The 27,553-nt window shown below is 46.4% G+C and overlaps 2 protein-coding genes across 3 annotated transcripts; one reads left to right on the forward strand and one right to left on the reverse strand.

Annotated features, from left to right (window-relative positions):
* Window positions 1-230: 230 nt before the first annotated feature.
* Window positions 231-12,584, forward strand: LOC119164761 (vitellogenic carboxypeptidase). The gene is made up of 4 exons (XM_075874498.1): window positions 231-416; window positions 6,796-7,123; window positions 10,514-10,800; window positions 12,504-12,584. Exons 1-4 carry the CDS (start codon window positions 231-233, stop codon window positions 12,582-12,584), a joined length of 882 nt encoding a protein of 293 aa, XP_075730613.1.
* Window positions 12,585-15,101: 2,517 nt separating this feature from the next.
* LOC119163220 (uncharacterized) lies at window positions 15,102-22,519 on the reverse strand. Of its 2 annotated transcripts, XM_075873848.1 has the most exons (3): window positions 22,358-22,519; window positions 17,242-17,369; window positions 15,102-16,120 (listed from the first exon to the last, which is right to left on the reverse strand). In XM_075873848.1, exons 2-3 carry the CDS (start codon window positions 17,282-17,284, stop codon window positions 15,705-15,707), a joined length of 459 nt encoding a protein of 152 aa, XP_075729963.1. In that variant the 5' UTR covers window positions 17,285-17,369; window positions 22,358-22,519; the 3' UTR covers window positions 15,102-15,704. The 2 variants fall into 2 exon arrangements, with proteins under 2 accessions (XP_075729963.1, XP_037271072.2); XM_037415175.2 differs by lacking the exon at window positions 22,358-22,519 and having other exon boundaries at window positions 17,242-17,539.
* Between the last annotated feature and the right edge of the window lie 5,034 nt (window positions 22,520-27,553).

Genomic DNA, 27,553 nt, shown 5'->3' on the forward strand with positions numbered 1-27,553 from the left:
AAATTTATTTCCTGCTGCGGCAGCTGCATTTCAGTGAGGAGGAAATGCTAAAAGTCCATGTGCTAAGGTGTGCGTGTACGTTGAAAAACCCTATAGGTGGTTGATATTTACGCAGAGCTTCACAACGACGTCCCCCTGTGATTATAACATGTTTTTTGGGGGATCATAGAAACCCAACAATTAGTGCACAAAGTTAATTTCATTTTATTCTGACCTCATTTAGAGCAAAAATGGACGATCTTGTGTTACGAGCGACGAGCGACAATGTAAGGCCAGAAAGACTGAACGAGATTAAACAAAGCAGCCGCGTGTGTTTGCCGCCACCTTGCGACAAGCTGGAAGCTTATTCCGGGTTCATTCCAGTTGACAATGAAAGCGATTCCTCGTACGTGTTCTTCTTGCACATCAAGGCACCGGTAAGCGTTTCCTCTCTTCTCCCTACGTTGTTTATTTCTACTTACACATATGCCATTGTAGTCCCCCTGCCGAGCTCAAACGCGCACATGGGTGATTAAACAACGAATAAGTCACATTCCTGCCAAAAGGGCGAATCAATGAATCAAATAGCAAAATATTCGAATGCTTTACGAAGCGAGGCTAGCATTTTTAAGAGCAATATTAGTTGCAGTAAACATGCGCCTGCTAAATTGGCCCGAATATGCATGTTACACCGCAAATGTCGTCGAAAGACGATAGTCTTGCGTCTGGAGAGAGTGAACGAAATGTTTATTTGATGTTCTGCGCAAGAAAAACGGTGAATGGTATTCTGGAGGTGCTGCATCAGAGTGCCTCGAGCGGGTAGTGGAGGCGAACTAGCGCATCTAGACACGTTAGACACGAGCGCCATTTGGCAGTTATCTTCGAAAACGAAGGCGTGCGCGACCGCGGAGGAGGATGCGCGCCAGTCACGGAGGTGATAAGGTGTAGAATCCAAAGCGACGGGCAGGTGGCACCACCGTGCCGTCGTAGCAAAGCGTTGGAAACTCCATCTTGAGCATCGCGTAGCACTGTCAGCGCAGCGCGTTAAACGCTACAGTCCTTAGAGTTATTTGTGTGTGTCTCTTCTAGTATAAAGACAGGTATACAAAACATAGACATGTGGTTATGGCGCCTCAGATAGCGCAATATTTGCTTTTTAATTGACAATTGCACAACTATGAGCGCTAAACCTTGAGCAATATTGGTGGGCGCTGTGATTGGGGTAGGCCGCTTGGTGCCGTTCGAGGTATTGTTAGGGTGGACAACAGACAAATGTACAGACAGACAGACAGACAGACAGACAGACAGAAAGACAGACAGACAGACAAAAATTTTTCGGTCGAAGGTCCCCAAGAAAAACTATTGTCTTTAACCAAGATTCCTACGGCGCGGCCACAGTAGATGACCGCAACAAGGCTAGTGCGTAGTGACGGCATTGATGAGCAGCGCCTCCCGTGGGCAGCGCATGCTTGTGCTCTGGAGAGAGATAGAGAGAAATTTATGAAAGTGAAAAAGATCTCACGTATTGTGGAAGTCGGTGATATGCGGAGCACGAATGAGGAAGGTTGAATTGTCACATTAAAATAAGCACAACTTTCTGAGGCGGGCGTAAATTATACCGTACATATTGTAAGATATGTAGCGCAATTTCGACTTTCACAAACACTCACACAATCACTCACACAACCACCCGAGTAACACACACAGTTTACTCGGGTGGTTCTCAGACCCGGAAGTTAGCAGGCTGTATTAGCAGGCTGCAGTGATTAGTGCCACCCGCGCTGCAAATTGTGATGTTTTGTGCCTCCGGGAAACAAATTTCTTGTCGCTATCGGACGTGCTTGCTTTTAAACGAAAGTTCAACCTAGATTGTTATTTCTCTTTCGCTACACCTCGTTTTACAGGAGTAGGTATTATTAGTTTTAATCGAGCTCTATTACGGGATCATCATGCTTTTTACGATGGCGTGAGCAGGGTTTTGGCTTTTGACTGTTGCTATTTTTCTTTCAGATTAAGGACACTGTGTGTATGGGCCAGCGCAAGCTGGACAGTCTAATGACTTTTTTAGATACCTTGATGTGTTTTTTCTTGACTGTCGTGATGTCATTCTGATTGGCGACTTTAACAGCGTTCTAAATACGCGAACCGATGTACAAGGTCCTGGCTGGGGCCGGTCTGCTTCGAATTCACGCGAGCTGCGACGCCTTGTCCACCACATTTCATTACTGGACGCGCACAATGTAGTGCACGGAAATACCTTTGTTTGGACATGGCGACGCGGACGATCCTCCAGCAGGCTCGACCGGGCTTATATCCCACGAGCGTTAGAGGCGTTTTTCTCCTATTTATGCGTTTCGTCCTTCCCACTTTCTCCTGTGTACGTATCTGATCATCGGCCTATTGTCTTGAAGCTCGAAGTTCCATTTTCTTTTTTCGGCAAAGCCATAGCGTCTCGACGTTCACGTCCTGCAGGACGCGCGCTCAAGATCAGATTTGTCACGCGCAATACGTGTGTCGCTCACGGCGTCTGGTCCTGAAGATTGGGATGCGCTTAAAACACAGTGGCGCCTGCGCTGCGCAGTAGAGGGGCGTTCGCTTCGTCGACGCGTTTCTGAAGAGCTTGCTGATACCGCGATAAAGTTACGCATTGTTTTGCGCGGCGAGACGCCTTCTCCGCTGATGCGAGCGTGGCAGCGTGAACTGCGTGAACACTTTCAACGCTTGACTGCTGCTTCGTCCCTGGTGGCAGAAGCATGGCGCTGTAGACACAACCCATGTGCACATCCCGTGGTGCTGCGCTACGCGAGACATTCGTTTTTTGGGCAATCAGAGCCATCTGTCTCTATGAAAGCACAAATACCACCTGCGCAGCGGCTTGCTACGCGTAATTGATCTGTTTTCTTGGCGCATTTTGAAGCAATGTCTTGTTCGGCCATGCGGACTAACTGGGATGAAACACCGCCAATGCTTAGAAGTTTGCCCTGTATTCCTCAAGAAGCTGCGGATCGCCTGCACATCCCTCCGTCGGCTGAAGAGGTAAAGGCGGCACTGAAATCCATGAAACGTGGAACGGCCCCAGGGCCAGACGGTTTTCCTGTTGAGTTTTGCTTGACATTTTGGGATGAGATTGATGCTGCCTTTACCGCGGTAATCCGGCGATGCTACGAGGACGGTGTCTTTCCATCAAGTTTTCGAGATGGACGCATTGTGCTTATTCCAAAAGGTTATGCTTCCTCTGTTAATCCTGAAGATTGGAGACCTATCACGCTGCTCAACGTTGACTATAAGATATTCGCGGCGGTAGCCATTCAACGTTTGAGGGGTCTGTCGAACACTCTGGTAGGTCATCACCAGACTTCATCAGTGCTTGGGCGAGAAATACACAGCTTGTCATTTACCACACGGGATATCAGAGCCTATACTCTGTCGCGATCTGCGCGTGGTATTTTTGTGTCTTTGGTCCAGAAAATAGCGTTTGACCGACTAGAGCACGCGTATATCCTTAATGTGCTCACAGCCTTCGGCTTTTCTCATTCGTTTGTGGAAATGATTAAAAATGCATACACTGGTCTGAAAAGCACACTAGTTCTCGATGGCTGGGAAAGTGCCACCTTTTCCATAACACGTGGGGTCCGTCAGGGATGTCCATTGTCTCCTGTTGTATTTGTCCTCAGCCTTGAGCCATATACTTGCGTGCTCTTGACACAGATTCCCGCGTCCGGGGTCTTGCGTTTCCTGGTAGCGGTGTCGTGAAAGTCGCAGCTTTCGCTGATGATATAACCTTGTACCTTTCAGATGAAGAGAGCCTTTAACGCAGCCTGCGTGTATTTTCCCAGTATGGTGACATTTCAGGTGCAGCGTTGAACATCTCCAAATCCCGGTATTTCTTTATAGGCTCTCTAAACTCCAGGCTTAGCGCCCGTTTTTTTATTCAGCCGGCCGCGTCCTTTCGTATTTTAGGTATTTTATACAACCACCACGGCATTTGCGAATCCGTTTGGTTAAACGCTCTCGAAGAAGTGAGACTGAAAATTCAGGATGCACAAGATTTTGACTTCCCGCTTCTTGAGCGGAGGTACCTTGCGCAGACCGCATTTTGCGGTCGCATTTGGTACCTTTCTCACGCCATGCAACCATCTTTACGTATCGTGCGATCACTGCAGTCTGCTTTGTGTTCTTTTTTTTTTTTGGTCAGGCGGCACTCAGTTGGTCTCTCGCGCGGCACTGGGGCAGCAGCGTTCTCAGGGAGGCTTTGCTTTCCCTTCAGGGTCCATACGCTGTCGGCTGTGGCACTGTGCTTCCTTTTGCACCTAGTGCAAGGGGAGGAATCTCCCACACGAACGCTTGCATATTAATTTTTTGGTACTCACCTTCGGCATATGATGCCTAATGTGCAATTTAACAGGGGGCTGCAGTCAGTAACACTTCCTGCGTTTTATGCAACAACTGTTCTATTTTTTCGCCATGTCAAGTCGAGCTGTCCTGACATAGATGTTTTGAACAACCGTAGTTGAGACAACTGCTGCTTTGTTGCTTCCGTTGGTCCCGCCAGCCCACCATGCTCGGTCTAGACGGGTGTCTTGGAGCACGTTAACGGCTTCTTTGCCTGGACACCTCCGGGACTTCATGTGGCGCCTGGGATGGGGTGTGCTTCCCACTCTCGACCACCTCGAATTAATGGTACAGCCATCATCATGTCCAAACTGCTCCCTTCAGGAAACAAATCAGCATTTTCTGAGGCATTGTGTCATTGCTCGCGTTTTTTGGAGAGCTGTACACGCCGGTTTTCGCTGCCTCAGAGTAAATCGCTTCGTTTCTTCTGGGCGTTGTTCACGAGGCCGCTTCGCTTGTCTTCTCATTTTTGCCGGCTCTTTCTGCCTCTGGTGCAACTGCTGCGAGGCGGTTGCAGCGGGCCGTCGCCGCCGCACGCTCTTCCCGATCGTAGAATGATTGTACTCGGAGCTGCTGTCTGTTTTGTCGGAGGAGCTCTTCTTCCTCGGTAAAGAGGAATTTCTTCGGCACTGGTCTTGCCCTTTTGCGTCGGTCTGTGACGGACAAGTGAAATTTGTCTTTCGGCCGGCCTGGTATTGGTAGGCTGATGTGTCGATGTGCCGGCAAAAAATGGCATGCCAACATGTAAATACGCAAAATTTACATATTCATGTTTTATTTGTGTCTTTTGTTTACCGTGAAGTGGTTGTGTTCGTGTGAACCATCGAATGTACATGTTTTTTTCAACGTCATCTCATATCCATGTTCATGTAAATGACGTCTGTTTTGTCATCATCGTTAGAGTATGTCTAAGAAAGAAATGTTCTGTTAAATGTTATTGACGTTTGTGGCAATATAATTTTTCTAAGCAAAAACAAGTGTTTTGTAGCACAGCTACACTGACCGAGGTTGAGCAGTATTGCGCGGCTTATCGGTGTTGCGCATGCCCGAGGAACAACAACGCCGCGAGGCGGACAGCTGGCGCGCCGTAGGAGGCCTCGAATCCCCTGGAGTGAAGGGTCACTAGTCGAATGACGCTTGACTCGCGTGAGCTAGCTCGCTAGTCCATCCGCCCACCTGTCCGTCCGTCTGTTCGTCCACCCATCTGTCTGTCCACCTCTCCATCTGTTTTTTCATTCATCCGTCTGTCCATCTATATGTCCAGCTGTCCGTCCATCTGTCCGTCCGTCTGTCTCTCCATCTTTCTGTCCAACCGTCCGTCCGTCCACGCGCCTGTCTGTATGTCTACCCATTTATCCGTCTGCCTGTCGGTTTGCGTGTCCGTCCATTCGCCCGTCCATCTTTCTGTCTGTCCAACCATCTGTAGCTAACGTAACGTATATCCTGGCATAGCCGAGCAAACCACTGCCCATTGTTTTCGATGCTTTAATTGCTTTCAATGTACGTCAAAATTATCAGGCCGAAGAAAAAAATCACAGCATATCCACGGGGTGAAGCTCGTGAAGCAATCATTGTTACAGCGTGAAATCTTCAGTACTTTCGCCCATCAGTATTAAAATTGATAGCGTGAGCGAAATTTTATTCAAACTTCTTTTTAAATGACTGGATAAATCACTGGATCACTTCTTTATAAATAACCCGATTTTATTCTGGTACAGCTGGATTGTTCTCATTGTTGGCTTATAAATGCCGACGAAATCACGTTCATCTGTTTTTTTTTTTCTTTAAGTTCACTGTACAACTTCCCTGAACTGCTCAGGTGTATTGCTTTTCAATTCCAAGTAAGAAACTCGCTGCTCATAGACAGTTTGGTGTGTCTGCCTGCATCTGCCAATACTCAAACACTCACAGGATATAAAGCATCTATAATGCATTTTTTAATCACAGTGTTTTAATTGGCTTCGAGTAATTGAGCCTTGCGCTGTTTCAACATGGTGTTGCGCATCGTAAATATCATTTGTTCTTTTGTGAAATGCGACTACGTCGTGCCCTTTTTTCATGCAATTTGTATTTGTCAGTAGCGTTCTATATTTTTCATTTTGTTCTAGCGTATTTTCGCCCTCTTGTCCTGGTTACTTTCACATTTTCGCTCTTCCTTGTCGACACTTTTTTTGTGTGGACTGTATTTTTTGTATTCTCCAATACTTGTATCTCTACGTGAGAGAACACAAGGACACGCTTTGCTGCTGGGCACGTGTAGGTTCACTGAATAGTTGGCTTCTTGTACCTAATAACTAAATTTGCCGACTAAACACACTCACTGCCCGGCCTACTAATTGAAAACTTTCTTTCATTTCTGTTTCTATTGGAGCCCTCATTCGTCTAAGCCAGTTTAGGAGACTTGCCCTTTCACCCCATTTTCAGGGTCGATCGAGCTCGAAACCACTGCTCCTTTGGATACAAGGTGGACCTTGGAAATCGTCGTTATTCAGCCTGTTCCTCGAAAATGGGCCCCTAGGCATCAACGCCACCGGTGGCCTCTACTACAGGAACCACAGCCTGTTAAGGGACTTCAACTTGATCTACCTGGACCATCCTGTTGGGTCGGGATACAGCTTTGACGACAACGACCATTACCCCGGCACTCTTGATGAAGCATCGGAGCAGGCCCTGACATTCCTGAAGCGCTTTTTGAGAACCTTCCCGGAATACAAGCACAAGGAGTTCTACATTGCGGGAGAGTCGTATGGGGGTAATGTTTCTTTGTGCACTGCCAACCTGCTGCTTAAGGTGGCTTTAGCGCGATATAAAGACTAGAGACGGACAAGGGCAGTAGTGCTGAACTTCAGTAGAGTGGCTTGTTGGGTGACCTTGAAAATGAACCAACTCGCCCAACAAGCCACTCTACTGAAGTTCAACACTATTGCGCTTGTCATGATGATATGTGGGGTGTAACGTCCCAAAACCACCATACGAGTATGAGAGACGCCGTAGTGGAGGGCTCCGAAAATTTCGACTACCTGGGGTTCCTTAACATGCACCCAAATCTGAGCACAAGGGCCTACTGCACTTTCACCTCCATCGAAAATTCAGGCGCCGCAGCCGGGATTCGATCCCGTGACCTGCGTTTCAGCAGCCGAGTACCTTAGGCACTATACCACCGCGGCGGGGCATCTATTGCACTTGTCCGTCTCTCGTCTATGTATCGCGCTAAAGCTACCTTAGGAATGAAGCAACTCGCCCAACGAGTCACTCTACTAAACTGCTGCGCGCGTAATATTAGCACACAGCGTGCTCCCCAGAGTTTCGCTGTCGTGACTAAGAATCGATTGCCATTTATTTATTTATTTATTTATTTATTTATTTATTTATTTATTTATTTATTTATTTATTTATTTATTTATTTGTGAAACAATAGATGAATGTCGTAGTGCAGAAGATGAAAGACGACATTATGAGTCATCAGATTAGGCCTACTACTGTAGCACCACACTGTACATTCCTCACGCAGAGCAACTGCATTGGCCAAAAAAAAAAAATTCTGGAGCACAACGACATTACGGAGAACTAATAATAATATATAGGGTTTTACATCTTGAAACTAGGACATGATTATGAGAGACGCCTTAGTGCATGACTCCGTAACGTTATGCCATTTTGTGTTCCTAAACGTGCACCCACATCACACAGTACAGGGGTCTCTAGCACTTCATCATCATCATCATCATCATCATCATCATCATCATCATCCGCCTGACTACGTCCACTGCAGGACAGAAGCCTCTCCCATGTTCCGCCAGTCAACTCGGTTCTGTGCTTGCTCCTGCCATTTTATACCCGCAAACTTCTTAATCTCATCTGCCCACCTAACCTTCCGTCTCCCCCTAACCCGCTTGCCTTCTCTGGAAATCCAGTTAGTTACGCTAGGGTGGCTAGAATGAGTTACGCTTAATGACCAGCAATTACCCTGTCTACGCGCTACATGCCCGACCTCCGCGGCAGGGCTGGATCCAACGACGTTCGGGTCTGCAGCCGAGCGCCCTATAGCGACTATTCTAGCTAAGCGGACTATGAAGAACTAGGAGAAAGCTTATACAAAATATCACCCGAGTATCGTCCCCCTTCCTTCCCTAAAAAAACGAAAGATATTATCCTTCACTTCGCTTCTTATCTTGTATCTATACGATCACCTTCTATTGTAACGCTACCAGATCTCTGTTATTGAAAACTCAACGCTAGACACTTTGCCGCCAGCAATGCTACGTCACGCTGACGCGGAGCATTTGATTCGTTACCTGGAAATACCTGGTGAGCGTCGCTGCAGAAAAGAATGACATGTAGAATTCATTACCTTTACGTTAAGAAATGGCGCAGGCCCCAAACTATGTTAAATTTTTTTAGTGGGTGGATGGCGTCGTCCCCGCGGAAGTTTCCACGCCAGTGCACTTTTGTTTTCATATTGCGCTTATTTGCCAGCATAAATTCAATTGTTCATACATGTTTGAATGTACAGGGGTGTGAAAAATTCTCAAGCCGATATTCAATATATTCTTACGCCAGCGTGGTGTGGGAAACTTGTTTTGGCCAGATTTTATAAATTTAAAATCTGTTTATGCTGACGAATGCTTCCATCACTAGTGTAATGAGTGAACTATGAGAAACGTTTTCTAAAATTATTGGTTGCGGCGGCAACGCATCGAAAGGCTGACGAAAATTGTAGAATAAAAACATTGAAGATTTGCGAAAGGCGAATGACAGCATAATAAAAGCTATAAAATGATAAAATGCCGCAATTACAAAGCCCACAGACCAATACAATAAAAACCAAGTTTGTCGTACACGCCATCAACTTAACGCAATAGCAAATTGATATACACAGGCCACACGGGCCTGCGTATGACTGCGCGCTGAAAGAAGCATCTCTAATCCTTGAAGTGGAATGTGACTCACGCATTTGCCTCTGCGCTGCATTGAGTTTGATTGTTGAGTGTGCTCTCCACACACGACGGTTTGTTGTTTTACACCGTGCCCGCATAACAGGACAACCTGCGAAAGTGTTCTGTACAAAAATAATGAGATTCAACTGTATCAGTCTATAATCATTAAATACTTTGGGCAATTAAATACGCCCCCATAGGGCAAGGGTTTAGGTGGAAGTGCGGTGTGCGGTGATCACCTGTGTTAGCACCAAAAAACGGTGCGCATGTGCGGCAGGTACACATGTTTTGGCTGGGATCATATACTTCTTTCTTACATGATAAGGACTTCACTTCATAAGTGCTTCTCTGGTTTGCCATAATTGTATATTTCTTAAGCCACACTTAAACTTTGACGTGCATACTCATCATTTAGTATTGAATAATGTTATTGTGATGGCAGTTAAATGAATACTCGAGGCGCACTTTGCCTTCACTGTCATGTTCCGTATAAAGTACGAATCTATTGCTAGTGAAAGCTTGCGAACGCTACAGACGAGCACGGCCGAAGCAGAAATGAAAACGAGCCAGCCTGCTCCAGTGAACGCGCATGAAGGGGTGCACGGTAGTTGAGTGGCCGCGTCACTCGGTAGGTATACTACGCTCGTAAACCCATGGCCTCCGAGATTGTGGGCGCGCGGCGTGCTTGCGGGCCCGCTGCGAACCCGAAATCTCGGAGGCCATGGTAAACCAAAAGGACTCATGACTGCGTACGGGTTGTGTTCAAGAGAATCACGAAAAGCGCGTCGCTCACTGGAGCGGCTGTATTTCCCTCCGTCAGCGTAGTGTAGACCCTGCAGCGCTCGGATCCACGAGCAGTTCGCGGGCAGCCTTCGCATAAAATTAAATTGTGTGGCTATCGCACTCACTAGCCTTTGTATAAAATTAAAGTGTGTGGCTATCGCACTCATTGTTTTACCCTCACTGCGATATTGTGACTCTTGCTTTGCAACATTAATGAACAATTATTCGCGTGTAAGCGCATTTTGTCAGGGCTATTCCCGAACACAGCCGTACCATGTACGTTGACGAATATTCATAATAAGCCCGGCAGACATTACGGGAAGAAACGAACGTCGCTACCAGCAGTTGATGAACCTGCGAAAACTCTTACATCTTGAGCTGATATAATTACTTCAATTCTTTCTAACATATTTTTGTTTCAGCAAGATCTGCTGTCGGAGTGGCGTACAAGGTGCTGAAGAAACACAAGCAAATCGACCTGAAGCTCAAAGGGGCCATGCTAGGTGTAGGCTTTGTGTTTCCCCTGCTTGAACTCCTCAACTCGACGGACTACCTGTTTTACTCCGGACTGCTTGGCGATTTCGGCCGAAGAACATTCGCCGGCTGGTTCGACATGATAAAAGGCCTCGTCGATCAGAAACACTACTCCAAGGCTACTGAAGACCTGAACCGAATTGTTTTGAACCAGGCACCTCCCGGAAATATGACCGTATTCCAATACCTAACCGGCTTCAAACACCACGGAAGCATAGCAAGACCTCAGGAACCCGATGAAGTTGAGTGGTACATGGAATATGCGAATAGCGAAAATTTCAAGAAGATAATTCACGTTAACGTTTCCAGGGTCCTTGACGGTTGCAGGCCGTTACTCACGAAGGAACTAATTAATGGGGACTTCTACGTAGACGTTAAAAAGAAACTAGAGTATGTGCTCAACAGTACATATGTGCTTTTCTATACTGCTCAATACGATGCTGTTTTTCCGGAAATCAATATTGAATCGTGTTTCCAGAAACTACGATGGCATGCTTCACATCACTTCCTCAAGGTCAAACGGAAGCCGTGGTTCGTGCAAGGAAATCGCTCCCTTCCTCTGCTTGGTTACGAGCGCATGGCTGGGACGCTCCTATACACCAACGTACTTTGGGGAGGCCACGATGTATCATTGGACAGGTCGGTAGCCGTGAGCGAATCGTACCACCGCTTTCTAAAACTAGGTAGGGAAGGAAAATTGCTGCGGACAGACCTTCCGTCAGGAACTTAGACACATTTCTGGGCGAACACGAAGGACGAGGGAGTGGAACAAAGCAGATACCAGACCTTATGAACAACAATGAAGTTTTGCGATTACGCCTGTGGCGGCAGTCTCATCTCGCTGACACAATAAACTAAGTGAATGCAAAGTCCAGTGGTATGTTTAAGCCATGCATGATATGTACTTCATTTCTAGCTTTTTTCCCCTGATATGTCGGTCCATAGCACTGTTTTATCAATAAAATAAAGAAAAGCACTCATCGATATCTTTCTTTATAGGCATTTTGAAAGCTTGTCTTTTTTGATCACAACTGTATACTTAACATACACAGCACAAATAAAACAAGACCACGAAAAGCAACACACAAACACTGTTCTGTGTGTTTCTTAGCGTAATCGTGTTTTATTTGTTGCGTTTATCTTAAGTATGCATAACGCACTAGCCCAGTCACCTTATTAAGGTACACGCACACGTCCTCTAGAACGAGAATGGTTGAACCTATATCAGCAAGAAGAAAAGTACGTTTGCGCACTTAGCATTTTAGGCAGAGGTGTTTCTTTTTATGTAAACCAGGCGGCCAGATGCAGCGAGCGTAAATGGGCCAGACAGAGCACACCGGCACTGATGACACTGCGAGCGACGCAATCACCCAAATCATTGATTTCTTAGTAATGTACGCGTCAATAAGCGCAAAACGTGAGCACAGTGTTATCTTCGTCTCCCGGCCCCCGTTGCTCTTGGCTCCTGTAAGTACAAAAACGACGTTTCGGCTCCTTCTCTGCTCAATATTGATCTATTGACAGACCGACACAGAAATATGTGAGTAACAACAAGTTTAATTAGCTTGAAAAAAAGTGCAACCAGCTCCGCTTCGCGTACGCCTCCGAAAAACAGTGAGCCTGATTTCCCCTTTGCTCACCCTCACCCATATTTCCTCTCATTGGTTCGCCTCTTGTTGGTTCACCCTTTCCACTGAGCTTTGACACTTCCCCTCTTAGTGGTTCACCATTTCCACCGAGCCTTGGCACTCCCCCTCTTAACGCACTTACCTCTTACTAGTTAGCCCTCTCCACCGATCTTCGCCCCTGGTGGCACGGCCAATGCCACCTAGATACGGTGGTTAACCTAGATACGGCGCAACCTTTTCACTCCTGCAGAGTCCCGCTTTCGCCACGCAGCAAGACCACGTGACCAACGCTACGCCAAGGGACGAGCAAGCCTCGACCAAGAACAGATAGATAGATATGTGGGGTTTAACGTCCCAAAACCACCACATGATTATGAGAGACATCGTAGTGGAGGGCTCCGGAAATTTCGACCACCTGGGGTTCTTTAACGTGCACCCAAATCTGAGTACACGGGCTTACAACAATTCCGCCTCCATCGGAAATGCAGCCGGAATTCGAACCCGCGCCCTGCGGGTCAGCAGCCGAGTACCTTAGCCACTAGACCACCGCGGCTGGGCGCGACCAAAAACAGTGCACTCGATTGCAAAGTACTATTGCGTCACCGCGTGGACTCAAGGCTTCATTCCGAATCGCCACGAGTCCAAGCAAGCTTTCGCCTTGACATTCTTTGATAGTTCTAAGCATCACCCGAGAGCTCTTGGTAGCGCTTCATGATTCTAGCGGGCATGCAGCTAGAAGTGCCTCCAATTAGAATATAAAGAAATACTGAATAAGAAAGATGAAAAAAGAAAAACAGCTATGTTCATTTAAACTTTATGAATGTCTAGCAAGCGCTTGCCGCACATCAGGAGAGGTTGTGGTTAATTGAAACTGCATTCAAACTAGAGTATGAAAAAAAAAGAATAACCTTGACATTGTGCCAGAAATAACAGTCAAAAACATTTAGCTCACCTCGCCATTCTGGAGTATAGCACTGGTTCCAACATTTTCAAAGACGGGACGTTTCGCTGGTGCATAGCAAGAAACACTCGCCATATCGATTGCCAAATCGCAGGTGAGAGTGTGGTCAGGCATCGCCGTGACATCCAAAGGAAGATAGCCATCAACGTACAGTACAGGCAGCATGCGGTTTTACAATTAAGGTAGGGCGCCGACCGAGTTCTCACCAGAGGCGATAACTGACCCGACTAAACGCGGCGTCGATCTCGCTCACTTCCTGTCAAGAGAGCGCCTCTTCCCACTCAGCCTTCTCTTCTTTTAAAGTGCGCGTGACAAAGCAACCGGACGTTGTTCAAAGGCCAGCAACGCGGACGCCGGGAGATAAGGGGAAGCGCGGGCCGGTGGCACTTTGCGTGCGTCTGGATGACTGGCGCCACCACCAGCGCTGCAATGTCTTCAGAAAGCTAAGCTTTGAGTAGTCCGCTGCTGTATTCGTAACGAGAACCCAGTCTTCATCACAGACTTGTTTTAACGACGACATCTTAGGACCGAGTATTCATCGTGAGCGTATCTTTTATATAGTTCAGTGGCTCTGGTGAATGTACCCCACATAAATCTTGTGGACAAGGCAGCTTTGAAGTAGGACCTCTGGCGTTGAATTCAAAGAACTGCTTATTGCCCATTTTGCCCCCACAGAGCCGGTTACCAATGGCGGGCCGTTGCGGAAAGCATGTCATTGCTCAATTTTCGATTTGCATGCATGCCGAATGAAAGCGTGGACTATTCGGTAAGCTTCTGTACGATATCGCGATCGTCCTAATTAATCATCGTCCAGCGTGCGTTTCGTCAACCAAATATCTACGGCGGAGTGTGTTTTCTTTCGGACTCGACCAAGAACAAGTGGGGGAGGGGACGATGGTGACACTTGCCGCCGCCCCCCTCACCCCTTACGCAATTTTAGTGGAGAAACCTGCACATGCTCATAAAAAAATATTCATAACGGGCACCTTGCCATACAACAGCCGTAATGTCTATTGGGTTTCAGCCGGCTTCCAAAGTGAAGTTTTGCGATGAAACAAAGAGAAGAACCTCATTACAGAACGTTTGTCTACCGTATATCAATTAAATCAAGTGTGGCGGTTTCCGTTAGACCAAAATTTACATGCGGCAAGTCCAAAGGCGGGTCACGTACTCGCCGATTCATAGACGTTTGTGAGGGTTCTTGGACGATAGAAGCCTTTGCCAGGATCCCGCGGTTCTCAACGCTGCCCTTCTGGGGCAAGGTTCTTAAGACAGCGTGTTCGGTTGCTGCCACCGCATAATTATAGAATATTAGTTTCTTGTCGATTTCTTAAGAAGCAATTGCGCGCGAGTCACACCTCGGTTTTCTCATGTTGGGATCATTCCATGTCTGCCTCATGGTGACCATTGCAGTTAACACACCTTAGCATGCGTAAAGGCTGTCTGTGACTGTCACCACACCTTGGACACATTTTGTGAACGCACAGAGTACATTGGTGAGCGCGAAAGCCAAGCGAGCAAAATAGTAAGCCATGATGTTTTCATTGTTTCACATCGGCATGTGTGCGATTCCGCGTGCACGCTATAGTTATCAAGACTAGTAGAAGGCAAGACAAGGATCCCTGTCTTTATCAGAGCACGCACGCCCTATTCATGTCATTCGAGAAGGGCTAGTTTTCCAAGTGCTTTCAATAGACGACGTTGCTCACGCTTCTATTGTCCCGCCTCTTGGGCGACCTGATAAGCCCATACACAAGCGAAAACTTATCACTGAAGCTAACACCTCAAGGCGCCCCATAACATCATTCGTCTGAATGACTAACGGTCGCGACCAAATTGCGTAATTCATGTATACACACTACAACGACCAAGCAATCCGTACACGAATGCGAAAGAGATGCAGATATTTTTATTAGGCTAGTTAGTGCTACGCGTATTCTAAAATATGCAAACAAACGTGCGCAAGATGCTAAAATTATTTGAAATCCCGGGTGGTGAATATACTACCACGAATATACTAAGGCGGCGCCGTAAAAGCACCGCACGCACCAAATGTACTCCCATACGTTAGGGATTAGCATGCTTTACGGCTGTATTAAACTCCATTATCTGAGCTCCTATTGTTCAACGCGCCACACCGACAACATTCCTTTGCGCTGAATTGTTCGTCCTCTTCGTAAAAACAAAGGTACACGCGCTCAGAATTGTCAGGCAAATACAGGCAGGGTTGATAATTGGAACGAAACTCAAAATAGCATAAAAACAATCTCGCAGCGTTACTGTATACGCATCACTGGCACTGCATTCGCCACAGTTAACGCGCCACACCGCCAACGTTCGGGTCCAAAACGCCGCGACACGGTGAAGTGGTGGCGCTGTTCCTCATAACGAGGAACAGCACGTCAGCCATCATAATAATACGCGTAAGCTTGACAAGTGCAACGTGGACCCAAGATGACGTGGAAACAATCGCGTAGCACGAGCATGACATCACTGAAACTGCACTGCCACAGTCAAGACGTCGTCGCGAACGAGCTTCCTCTTGTTCACTTGCTTCCAGCTGACCTTCTCGGAAAGGATTCCCTTCTGCGGCGCATGCGCGACGGGTCTCCTGAAGCACTCGGCGTCCTCTTCGGGGCGCATCTTGAAGGTCACGCCAACGTCCTTGCCCTGTTTCGCCGCGTCGACGATCCTGAGCGACACCTGCTTGGCAAACGGCCACGACGCGAGATCGTCTTCGTTTCCGGCGCACAGGGTGAAGAGGAAGCGGACGCTTTCTATTTTGCCCTTCTTCGACTCGAACTTGCAGGCCAGGTTGAACGTGTAGCCGTCCAGCGTACTGGGCTGATCGAAGGGCTTGACGAGCCGGGCCTCCTTGCCGTTGTACGTGCAGGTAACCGCAGAGCCTGCGCACCGACGGTTAACGTGTCACTTGTAAAGCTTATATTGCTCGAGCCGACGTCGATCATTGGTTTAACACAGTCATGCACAAATCCAAGAAACAGCGTTATATCACCGAATCGTACACATTTCTTGAATGTTCTCCTAGAAAAGAACGTAAGCCACTGATAGGCATAGTATTAGGTTAATGAAAGACCGGTACTGTGTCTTTGAAAGTCTAACACCTGAAGTTCAAACGTCAATGTCGACGTGACAGAATTAGAAACACTCGCTGGCGGCGTGTGGCCATGAGGCTGGCTATGAAGAAGCTGTTCAAGCAGATGTTAACAGGAGTGTTGCGAGTTTTCTTTAACTGTTCTTGCCTGGGGTCAGTAGCCACAATCCTCAGAGAGGCACTACACCATGAGGTCATGATGCGTATGGGCTTTGAAACAACAGCTTGTGCCAGCGACAAATGTGTATCTAAGTTAAGTACATTTACCGCTGTTTATAAAGTCTGTATTGCATCGTTGAAGTCCACAGCAGCGAAATGACGCAATTTTTGCGCTTTTGCAATGTTCTAACGCAGGAGAAATGACTGACGAACTTGGCGGCTTTTGCGTTCTACTGTGGTAGACAGAGCGAAACGTGAAGGCAAGAATGTCGTTGTCTGCACTTTCGGTTTACTCACCTGTTACATATAGCTCAGCTCTAGGCTGCTTTACTTTTAACGCGACATTAGACATTGATGCCTGCATTACGCAGAGCTTCGGCATACGTGCAGTAACCGAAAGAAAACATGTGCTTTATAAGAGCTGAGCTGGTACGTAACTATTCATAAACACGGAGTGCAAGCATGGACACAACAAAGAAGTGAGGACATCACAAAACGCTGCGTTTGTGATGTCTTTACATGTCTGTCATGCGTCCGTCGTGGCCCGCCCTGTCTTTTAGAATGAACGTGCTTTATGCAGCATGGTGCTGCCGAACAGCAACGCCAGCTGCCATCTCTGGCGTTGTTGCAGACGTTGCAACACCTGGCGTTGTTGCTTTCTTTCTCTCGCCCGCGTCCTGTTCACCAGTAACATGTTACATAGCTATAACCAAGGCAAATCAGCCGGGCTGTTTACGCTTAACGAGTACTCACCTACTGCCAGGTGACACAACGATTCCTTAGGCAGGGTGTCCATGGTGCCTGGCTGCGGTTCAGTCTCGTCGACGACGCCAGTCGCAGGGTCAGCCTCCCGCGGAACGACGGAGTCGTCGGTGTCAGCTCTGAAACGTTCCAAGCCTTGTTTACTCGACCTTCCTCCCATCTCTCCCGGTGATGGAAACGTGCTGCTGACACCACGACAAATTCCGAACTGCAGCTGCTTCTAGTGCCAATGCAACAAGAGCAAACGCCCACGAGAACGCTGCGGCAGCATTCGTGATAGAGACGATAAAGAGCCGCCCTCTGACAATCGATAATAATCAGCGGAGAATGAAAACGTGCAGATCTTTATATCGTTAACGTCCACCGTCACCCTGACTGCGCATGCTCCAAATTTTATTTACTGCTCGTAAGGCTGCTCTGCTGCTCACACGAAAGTCGCAGGTTTGATCCACGCAGCGGCGGTCCCATTTCGAATAATTTACATTCACTTCAACATTTCGCCATTTCTCGCGATTTGCGTGCTTGCGCAATATCTAGATAGCAGTCAGCCTGAGTTATTTCTTTACAACAAGATCTGTGATTTTAAGCCCCCAAAGTCGAGATATGGTCGAGCGGCATGCCGCAGTCGAAGGCTCCGGAAATGTCGGCCATCCGGTGTTAGTTTACACCGGATGGTAACACAGTAAAATGACATCGCATAACACAATGGTCTCTAGTATGTCGCCTCCTTTCGAATGCGACCGCCGCAGTCGGCATTAAAACCGCGACGTTCAAAGCTGCAGCGGCCGAGGCGTTACAGAACCCCAAGTGGTCAAAATTTCCGGCACCCGCCACGCAGGAGTGCCACAAAAGCACATCGTGGTTTTGGTTCGTAAAACCCCAGATATTACCATTACTACGTTATCCATTCAGAGTTTACACAGGGCAGGCAGTTTTCCTAACTTTTATGCTTGCGCAATATTCGGTAGCGCTAAGGCTGATTACTTCCTTTTAAAGACTTCCATGCTTCTTACTCTCTGTCGTAAGAAAAAAAATAAATAATTAAAGAAAAAGCGAATCATCAGGATTTACCATCACATATTATCTGGCGAAGTGTCGGGCGGCAAAACTCGAAGGCACGTGGTCCGGAATCGACAGTATACCGTTAATTGAACACTAACGGAACAAGTTTGGCTGAGTGCAGATGTGAGGCCGACATGGCGCCTTTCTTAAGGAATGGAGTGGAGAGCTTCCGCTCTCTTCTTTCGCCTTTAGCGCACACGCCCGCGTAGACGTGTGCATAACATGTGAAGTACACCGTATAAGATTCTAGTAAATGATGCCGAGTTAAAGGGTAAAGATTCTCCGGCTGTGTGCACTATATAAACTACAGTGTGCACCTCCAGGAAAATGATAGCCCCATCAGGCATCAGGTCACGCCTTTACAGGAAACTGCTGCAGACCAGAGATCACTCAGACTCACCCTATATAGCACTGTATCTTTCACTTGGGAATCACTAAACTGACCAAATTAGCTTTCATAAACCAGACTAGCTCGTATTTATGCTTATACTAAAGCTTTTCCTCCGCCTGACTCAAACTTCCCAAAATATTACTCACTTAGACTCAGACTGACGGCTCCATCTGAGTCTGATGAGTCGACTCGTGAGCAGGCTTGCCGACTAACGCCGCTGGCCGATAGTTCCTTAGTGGGGCCCCAGTTGAAACAAGCTACTGTATCTTATTGGGTTTAAAGTAAGCGCTACCGGCGGAATCTGGGACCCACTGGGCGATCGGTCCCAATCGCAAGTGGAAACGACCATGGGAGCTGGTCAAGTGGTTAAGTAGAGTGACTTCTTGGTTTAGCAGAGTGTGATTTGCGCTTGTCTTTCTCTTGCGTTTCTTTGCGCCATAAGCTCGTTAAGAATAATCAAGTGGTTTGTTGTCAAATATCAAGTGTTAACCACTTCAAATGGACCCAGTGGTTTTCGTTTGAAATATTTTTCGCCCAGTATACGCCTGCGTTCGCGGTAAAAAATCTAGAAACTGAACACGCATCAACATTCAAAACCATTTATGCTTAAACGCAGCTCTCACGGCTCTGCCAACTCGAACTGTGAAGCCACTACGACAGTTTTCACCTCCTCCTAAGTGCAACTTTTATATGTGGGTACATAATCAAAAAATTACCGAGTCATGTTTAGACACTGCCCATCGTATAAATGGCCAATTGACGATTTCAGTACTGATATTACGCACGATGATGTTACTCTTATCAACTGGCTAGAAGTGAGTTTCCATAATGTTAGAAGCGATTTCGTGCCATGCCATATTGGTGAGTCCATTAAGGAAGCTTTTGCTTCATCTCGGCGTATTTTGCCCCTCAAAAGCTACTATCCCGTAATTAATTAGAACTAACAGACAATAAAGCCAAGGAACTTTCCTTTGCTTTCTTATTTGTTTCTTTAAAACAATGTTGTGACTGAGAGAAAAAAAAACGGCCCATGAACTTCGCCTTCCGTTTATCCTGTAATTAAAAACACAGCACTTTTCAATAGCGTATTTATGCTGTCACTTTTTTTTTATTTTGCTTGTTCCTAATAATAAAGTCCGACCCGGGTGAAGCAGTTCGCAGCAGCAACCGGATAAATATCTGCCACTCATGGTCGCCCTTTCACGTGGTTTTTCAATGTATGCTTTCACTAGGCTCAATTCGTACGGTCTGCGTAATTTTTCAGTGTTTCATGTTGATAAGAAGCGAATACTTCACACTCCGGTCTCGCATGATTCCACGGATGATGAAAATTTTATCGCCAATTGAGCATAACGAGCTTGAATACAAAGACAAACGTCTGGCTTCTGACTCATATATTTAATCGAAACAGTTTGTCGTCAGAACGTTCTCTCAAAAATAAAAGGTCACCTACACAGCCACAGTATTCTAAGGCGCACATAAAAGGAACCCGAACCATAACGGAATTTCGCATCGCCACTTTTCTCTGAAGCTGTCGAGAAAATGACTCAGTCAAATTTATCTTATTATTTTTCACTCTACGAAAGCAATCAGCGTAGGTACGCTTTCAAACTCGACAAGTCCAGTGAAATTGCATTACTGTACTTACTGCACATATCTAAAATGCGCGCAGATTTCGATACATCGAAATGAACGCTTAAGTTCTTCGATATTTTTTGCTTTTAAAACACATTTCATTCTAGCCATAAAGTCCGCCTATGAAGTTAAATTACACAGAACTAATGGCGTTGCTATAAAGTAGTCCGCCGCTGAGGTGTACCGGTTACAGTGCTCGGCTACTGACCAGAAGGTCGCGGGTTCGATGCCGGTCGCGTCAGCTGCATTTCGATAGAGGCGAAACGGCGGATTCGTGATTAAATTTTACTGTGCCACGCCATCAGTCAGATGGTCTAAATTTTGCAAGCCCTCTACTACGGCACGGTGGTTTCCGGGTGTTAAACCCCAAATATTATTTTTATTATTATTAATTAAAACAGCTGGATCACCTGCGGCGCCATGCACGCCACTTGTTCCTCATTCGTCTTGTCTATGGAGCATAGAGAAACATACTTACATGAAGAGCGGACACTCCCGTAGGGCCCTGCGGCCCAGCTACTGCGCTGCTTTCAGCGCCACGAGTGGTTGGTAACGTCTTAAGCATAAATAAAGTAAAAATTTTTTTCTCTTTCCGGCACTGGGATTTGAACCCGTACCCTCATGTTTCGAAAGCGAGTGTCTTTACCACTAGGCTACACGCGCATGCGTCAACTAAGGAAACACACGTACAGTACATCTAAACTACATGAATGTGCCTCTTTGTGCAAAACAAATGCAGAAAGACACCACTTTCTAGTCATACGTTGCTGTTTTCTGCTGTAAGGCCTTAAATGTCCCAAGCGGAACATAATGTAGAGCGCATATGAAAAATTGCACAAGTTGATAAAATTTCTTTTTTACAAAAAATTGACGCCAAACTTTGGTATTAATTGTCCTCCTGAGGCGGCTATTACATGTTTTAATGAATGAGTAAAAGCGTGCATGGGCACGCCGACTAGCGGTTGGTCTGACTCTTTCTTGCTGGGCCGCGAGAAGACCCCAGTGGTCACTCTTTATATAGTACATTTCTCTATGTATGTAGCGCATGTTCTATAAATATCGTATGGACGCAGCAACACGCAGTAATGCAGTACATATATGAGTACATCTTTCTGCGTGGTGTGCGTTCAGAGGTGTGTGCACGAACTTATTAAGCATACACTATAGTTAGAGCAGTGGAACTGAAAGCGAGGGTGAACGCGAAAACAGAAGACAAGGACATATTTTCTCTTGACCTCTGTTTCGAGCTCCGTTGCTCAGACCAGTGTTTTTATTTCATTTAATTTACATGCTTCCCACGACGCCATAGTGTCTTTACTGCAGCGAAGTGCACATACGAAATCGACATAGTTCATGACATTTCTGTGGCAGGAACACACAAACAGAATGAAAGATATCGTTACTGCGTTAAAAAGCATTGGCCGTTACGTCGCATCTGAATAAACCGTTTAGCATATGTAACAATATAATAACAACATATAAAGCAGCATATACAACCGAAATTTCAGAGCAATACGCGTCGATAGCAAGCAGGTATAAAGCGTAAAGCTGTAATACGCATGTCACCGGCCACAACAACAAGGAAAAAACACTGTTGCCAATTAAGTGTAATATATAATCAAGAATTGCCTTCTCTAATTGTATTTAATTGAAGACATGAACCCTTATCTTCTTTCCAATACCTCTATGACGTCACTAAGCCTAGCCTACTTGTCCACACTTTTTTCAGCAGCAAATGTTGTTCAGCGAATGTTGTAAACAAATGTACTAATAATTATATCTGATCTAGGTTTTACGTCCCAAAATTACAGCACGATTATGAGACACGACGCCGGACTACTAAAATTTCGACCATTTATAGCGTTCTTCAATGTGCACTGACGTCACGCAATGCACGGGCCTCCATCGAAATGCTACAGTCACAGCCGGGATCGAACTCACTACCTTCGGTTACCTTAGTCAACGATCCACCGCAGCGGACAAAAGAAAATGTACAACACAGTGAAAACTGATACTCACATAGATAAATGGCGTTCAGTGAATGACCCAGATGATGTGAACCGTGGAAGTTATTACACCAATAACCCGAACTCCAGAGCAGCGGGTTCAACAACTAAAGAGACGGAAGTGCAGTTGATTTGAACACAGCGGCCACTATGGTACATATGGTGCCCCTTCACTCATCGCCATGGTGTTACGCATATGAGATGGGGAACGTTTTCGATGCGGGCACGGTTGCAACTAAACTCTACAGCATTTGACCCGGTGCGGTAGATACATCAGAAGGTTTGTCTCAAATCAATAGCCTTCCTGCATGCTCACAATGGGCACAGGTGTGACATGCTCGCGCTACAGAGATAACGGCACAATGGCCGATAAGACCTAAGAGGTTTGGCGAACGTCCAGAAGGCAAGATAGAGACTTCGACAAGGTGTGCTCTTTGGTTGCAGCGACATGGAGGCATTTGAAGGTAAACAATGCCGATGCGCGAGAACAGCGCTGACGTTATGTATGAACATGCGGGCATGCATGCCTACGTATGCACAACGCACTCGATAGCTCGCCACCGAGTGATCTGGCTTGGCTTCATTTGACGTATACGGGTGTTAAGAATACCGTAATTGAAATCAAGGAGAATAAATGGATATATGGGCTGGGTACGTAGCGCGTAGGCAGAATAACAATTGTTCATTAAGCGTCACTAATTGCATTCGAAGAGAAGAACGCACGAATGGGAGGCAGAAAGTTAGAACGCACGGAACTTGGTTGATTGTGGAAACATGGGATATGCCTCTGTCCTGCAGCGGGCGTAGTCAGGCAGATTATGACGACGATGACGTATGGGAGCGATTGATTCGAAGCCTTGATTACGGGTCAGGGTTATACGGGTTACGGTACGGCACGAAGAACTTTATTTATACGTGTTTTGGTTTTAAAATCTTGATTTCTCTTTACATAGGCGTGTTCAAAGAGGAGGCAGGGGTCTCAGCGTGGCCACCCATCTCACCATTTTCGAGAAAGTCTGACTCGTAACCTTGCTCAGTTGGGCTTGTGAAGTCACTGATAGTTTCATTTCAGGGTTATGGTCACGCAGGTCATTTTGGCGGACCAAGAGAAAAGACATTGCAACAGAAGGCGACGAAAGCACTGTTGAAATTGCTACGCGACACGTACTTGAACAAGCGGCTGTAACAGCAATGTCACACACCACGAAAGACAAGACTGAACTATGACTGAGTGTGCGCGCGTGTGCTGCTTAATATGCTGTGTTTATCTCTCTTCTCTCTCTCTTCTCTCCATCCTTCATCTCCCCCGTCCCCCTATCATGCGCAGGGTAGCAAATCGGCTGCTTGTAGACTGGTTAACCTCCCTGCCGTTCTTTTCCTCCTCTTTTCCTTTCTTGGTTGACCAATAACACGGATGTTGGAAACAAGCACCTTTACCACCGGAAAGCCTAATGCCTTGATGTTGAAGGAATTCATCGCTTCCTTTTGGTTTTTCGTATAAATTGCGAAGCTTCTAATCTTCGCAGCAACTAACCCCCCCCCCCCCCCCTCCCAACGGGGAATCCTGCACACACACTTAACCCAAGCCATGCATAGACTTACAGATGTCATCCTTCGCAAGCTGTTATCGTGTTGGAGTCACGTAACCTGAACAATATACGACGCTCGGGTGCCTCGATGGCACTGTAAAACAAATAGTAAAAAATACATCCTAAATTTATAATTGAAGGCTTCGAGAGGAGCTGCCCGTCATCGAAGAGTTTATGGAAAAATTGGTAGTCTGAATCAATTGCGACAAACATAATGGCAATATTATTCTGCGTTATATGCTTTGGCGGTGTCTTGTGACTCTCACAGACTGTGACAAGGAAATAACCTTGTGGCGAAAAGTCCTTCACAGTGGAGATCTTTCAGACCAAGTCCACGCCATCCAGGAGGCCCGCGATGGGGAGGTGAGGTTAGACCTTACTGCTTCAACGTGAGAGTCGCCTGCGTAAATTTAAGCGTTCATCTTCACGACCTGAATAAAGTTCAACGCACCATACCATACGGTGATGTTCATTCACATGATGACAGTATGGTGTGCCTCACGAAGATAATGATTGAAACCAGTCATGTGTGTGAAGCTCATGAACAAACGTAAGATAATTTCTTTTGAATATCGAATGAAGACAGTCATGTGAGCACGCCGGGTTGCTAACGAAAGATACGCGTACCACATGCTGATATGAGTGTTTTGATATGTGGTAATTCATTTGTACCGAGAAACCGTCACCTAAGTATACATATACTACGTTAAAATTTTTTTTTATTCCATACAGCACAGAGGTGACTGTTACGGAGTAAGGGTAGCGTATATTCAACTCCTTACACATAAGTTCGTTACGTATACAGCGCTAATGAGCGCTACGTAAACCAGAGTACGATTGCAAGGGTGAAGGCTTCATTTTGTGTACCCCGTTCACTGACAATGTAGACCGGCAGGAACCCCAGTCCCACCTTCCACACAAAGGCAAAAAGAGAGCCCCAGCAACTGGCAGTGTATGTCTGACGGCGTAAAAGTGTATACCTGCCAATCTTGTGAGGGTCGCGCTTCTATTTCTTGTCCGCTTTTCTGCCACTATACCATGCACGACAAATGTTTCTTCCCAAAATAGACCGATGAAATGTCTCTTCCTAATCTTGTCTGATCACCACAAAGACGCGATATTGCTTGAAATTACATCGAAAAAAAAACGACCATTCTATAAATGTCATGTTGTGGAAGGAGTCTTATTACCGCATCTTACATTGCGTGACAGACGCGTAGAATCGCGCCAGGCATCCGAACAACGTATGTGCAACGAGTGGGTGTTTCGCAATTCACAGGCCCATCCAGTGCAAAGCGGCACTGAGACATATTCAATCATCACCAGCAAAAGAATTACCTTCAAAGTGCGTGTTGCCTTACGGCCCTTCGCCGATACGCGAAAGGAATAATTGTGGCGTTAGCCACTGCGAATGTAGCATGGCATTCTAGGATAGTTTTAAAGTCGTCAATGCTACGCGAACGGACGTTCGTTTTTTTTTTTTTTCACACCGTTGAAGGATCCACAGTGAATCGAAGCAGTCTAGCAGCTCAGAAGCTGATGCGCACGGTGTCTATTACGCCATCGCGTTCTACCCTTGAAGGCAAAGCTGAACTAAAGGTTAATTAGCCAAGGGGATGTCACGCGACGTTACATAATTATCATTTCTGGGCAGCACTAATGGTGTTATATTTTTTATATTTATTACCGATACGTCTGTGCGGGCGCGCGTCATTCGATTTAGAATGCTATCTAATTGTCACGAGAATGTTGCTCCGCTAGCGAAGATATCTTAGACCATAACAAGCTTTTCTTTAACACTTCGTCAAAATTTACATCAATAGCTACATCATGGTTAAAATTTTACCATCTTGACAACATATGACACTATGATTCAAGAGTGAATTAGACGTCCTCACGTAAAAAAAAAAAGAAAATATCATAGCAACTGTTGTCAGTGATAATAAGAACTAACGTCCCTGTTTAGGAACTATGTGCTAGGACCAGACAATGCAGCTCAAGGAGACCGTCTTGAAAGACGAGTTGACTGCCGCCAACGAAGATGGCAGGAATGTTGTCCTTACCATTATTCGGTGCCGCACGGTTCCACGGCATTCAAAGGAAGCGCGGTATGCCCAATACCATATGTGGGTTTCGGCTCTGCGCATGCCACGCACGTCCAGTTGAGGACAAAACATAGAAACGAGTAAATAGCGAGCTACGATTTGCCGAGGCTGCGGCGTCCACGCTGACCACCTGCGCTAGTCGAAGTCACACCGACGGTTTACCCCTGCGCGCTGCGTTTCGCAACATGCACAACACCGAAGCCGCTTTGTTGTATTGCTTCACGCAAACGAACTCTTGCAGCTGTAGCTCGATTGGCTCATCCCGTGGGTAGCCGTAACTCACAGCCACTCCACTGGTACAGGCCATGGCAAGTAATCTTAAAAGATGCGTCACCAACATCCAGCAGGATTGTGGCGTGCTCAGCTAACGACCCAAAATCGCATGCATGCTGTCGAATGCACTTCGAACACCGCTTCGTCAGTGTGTACAGCGCGACTCGTTTAGAACTGACCTATATTTAATCGGGCTGTAGTTTTGTCACAAACTTTCTGATTTCAACACGGAAGGAGCTTGATGTGAGCGAGCTAGTGTAGCATACTTGAAGATATGTTGCACAAAAAAAAAACAAAAAAAACGAGGGCTACAAGGAACGCTGACAAGGAACGAAAACTATCAACTGAAGTTTATTTAAACACGAATACTTATACGTGTAAAATAAACAATTAACGCCATCAACACGTGTTCAGGCTCTATCGCGATATGAAGATAGTTGCTTTTTGCGCCACTAATGTACCCGTCTCCTGCGCGCGCAGTGTAGAAAGCTTCGAGGATCTCACTCTTCAATGTATTACTGGATCGCGCCAAGAATTTCCTCAGATGCCGGAGGTGCTCCTTCGGCGAAACAAAAAGCAATGCCTCCTTGAGGCGTTGCAAAAAGTTATGAGAGGCACGGCGACGCGGGAAGAGACGAGACGTCCGAGACACGGCCAACGCGACTGCACAGAACGCAGCTTATAGAAGTTGAGCGTGCACTATGTTCCGTGTTCCGGGAAGCCGTTCAGTCGTGATTGACCGCTTTGGGCCCGCTGTTCAACACTGGATTGAGCAGTTGACAATGCGCCAGCAAGAACGTTTGAAGTTGCCTGGATGCTGCTCCCCGCTAACAACTCTACGGTCAGATTCCTCTTAGATTCCGCTCTAAGGGACGCATTGAAATTTGTCTCAAGCTAGAACTTCGTGCCAACGAAATTCTCTGGTACGTACGTAGTTTGCTCTTAGTGGAGATGTCACGCATGTATTTTTAGGACGTCTATTCGACGCTAATACCTCCGTATTCACAAACGCTCGTTGACTTGACTTTCCACCACCTTCAGTGCAGCCCAAACCCGTTACAAACGCGCCACCGCCTCAAGCGAACGATACTGGGCTCCATTAAATAGAGAAACGTTTAGCATTGCTTGAGACATTACTGTTTATCAAGGTTCAAATGAATAACACAGTTTTTTAGAACATATTCCTTTATTTCTTTCTACCCTGATAAAATGACTTGAAAGGAAACGCTGTTAATTATCGCC

Source organism: Rhipicephalus microplus, chromosome 9 (assembly GCF_043290135.1).
Source record: "Rhipicephalus microplus isolate Deutch F79 chromosome 9, USDA_Rmic, whole genome shotgun sequence".
Taxonomy (NCBI): Eukaryota; Metazoa; Arthropoda; class Arachnida; order Ixodida; family Ixodidae; genus Rhipicephalus; species Rhipicephalus microplus.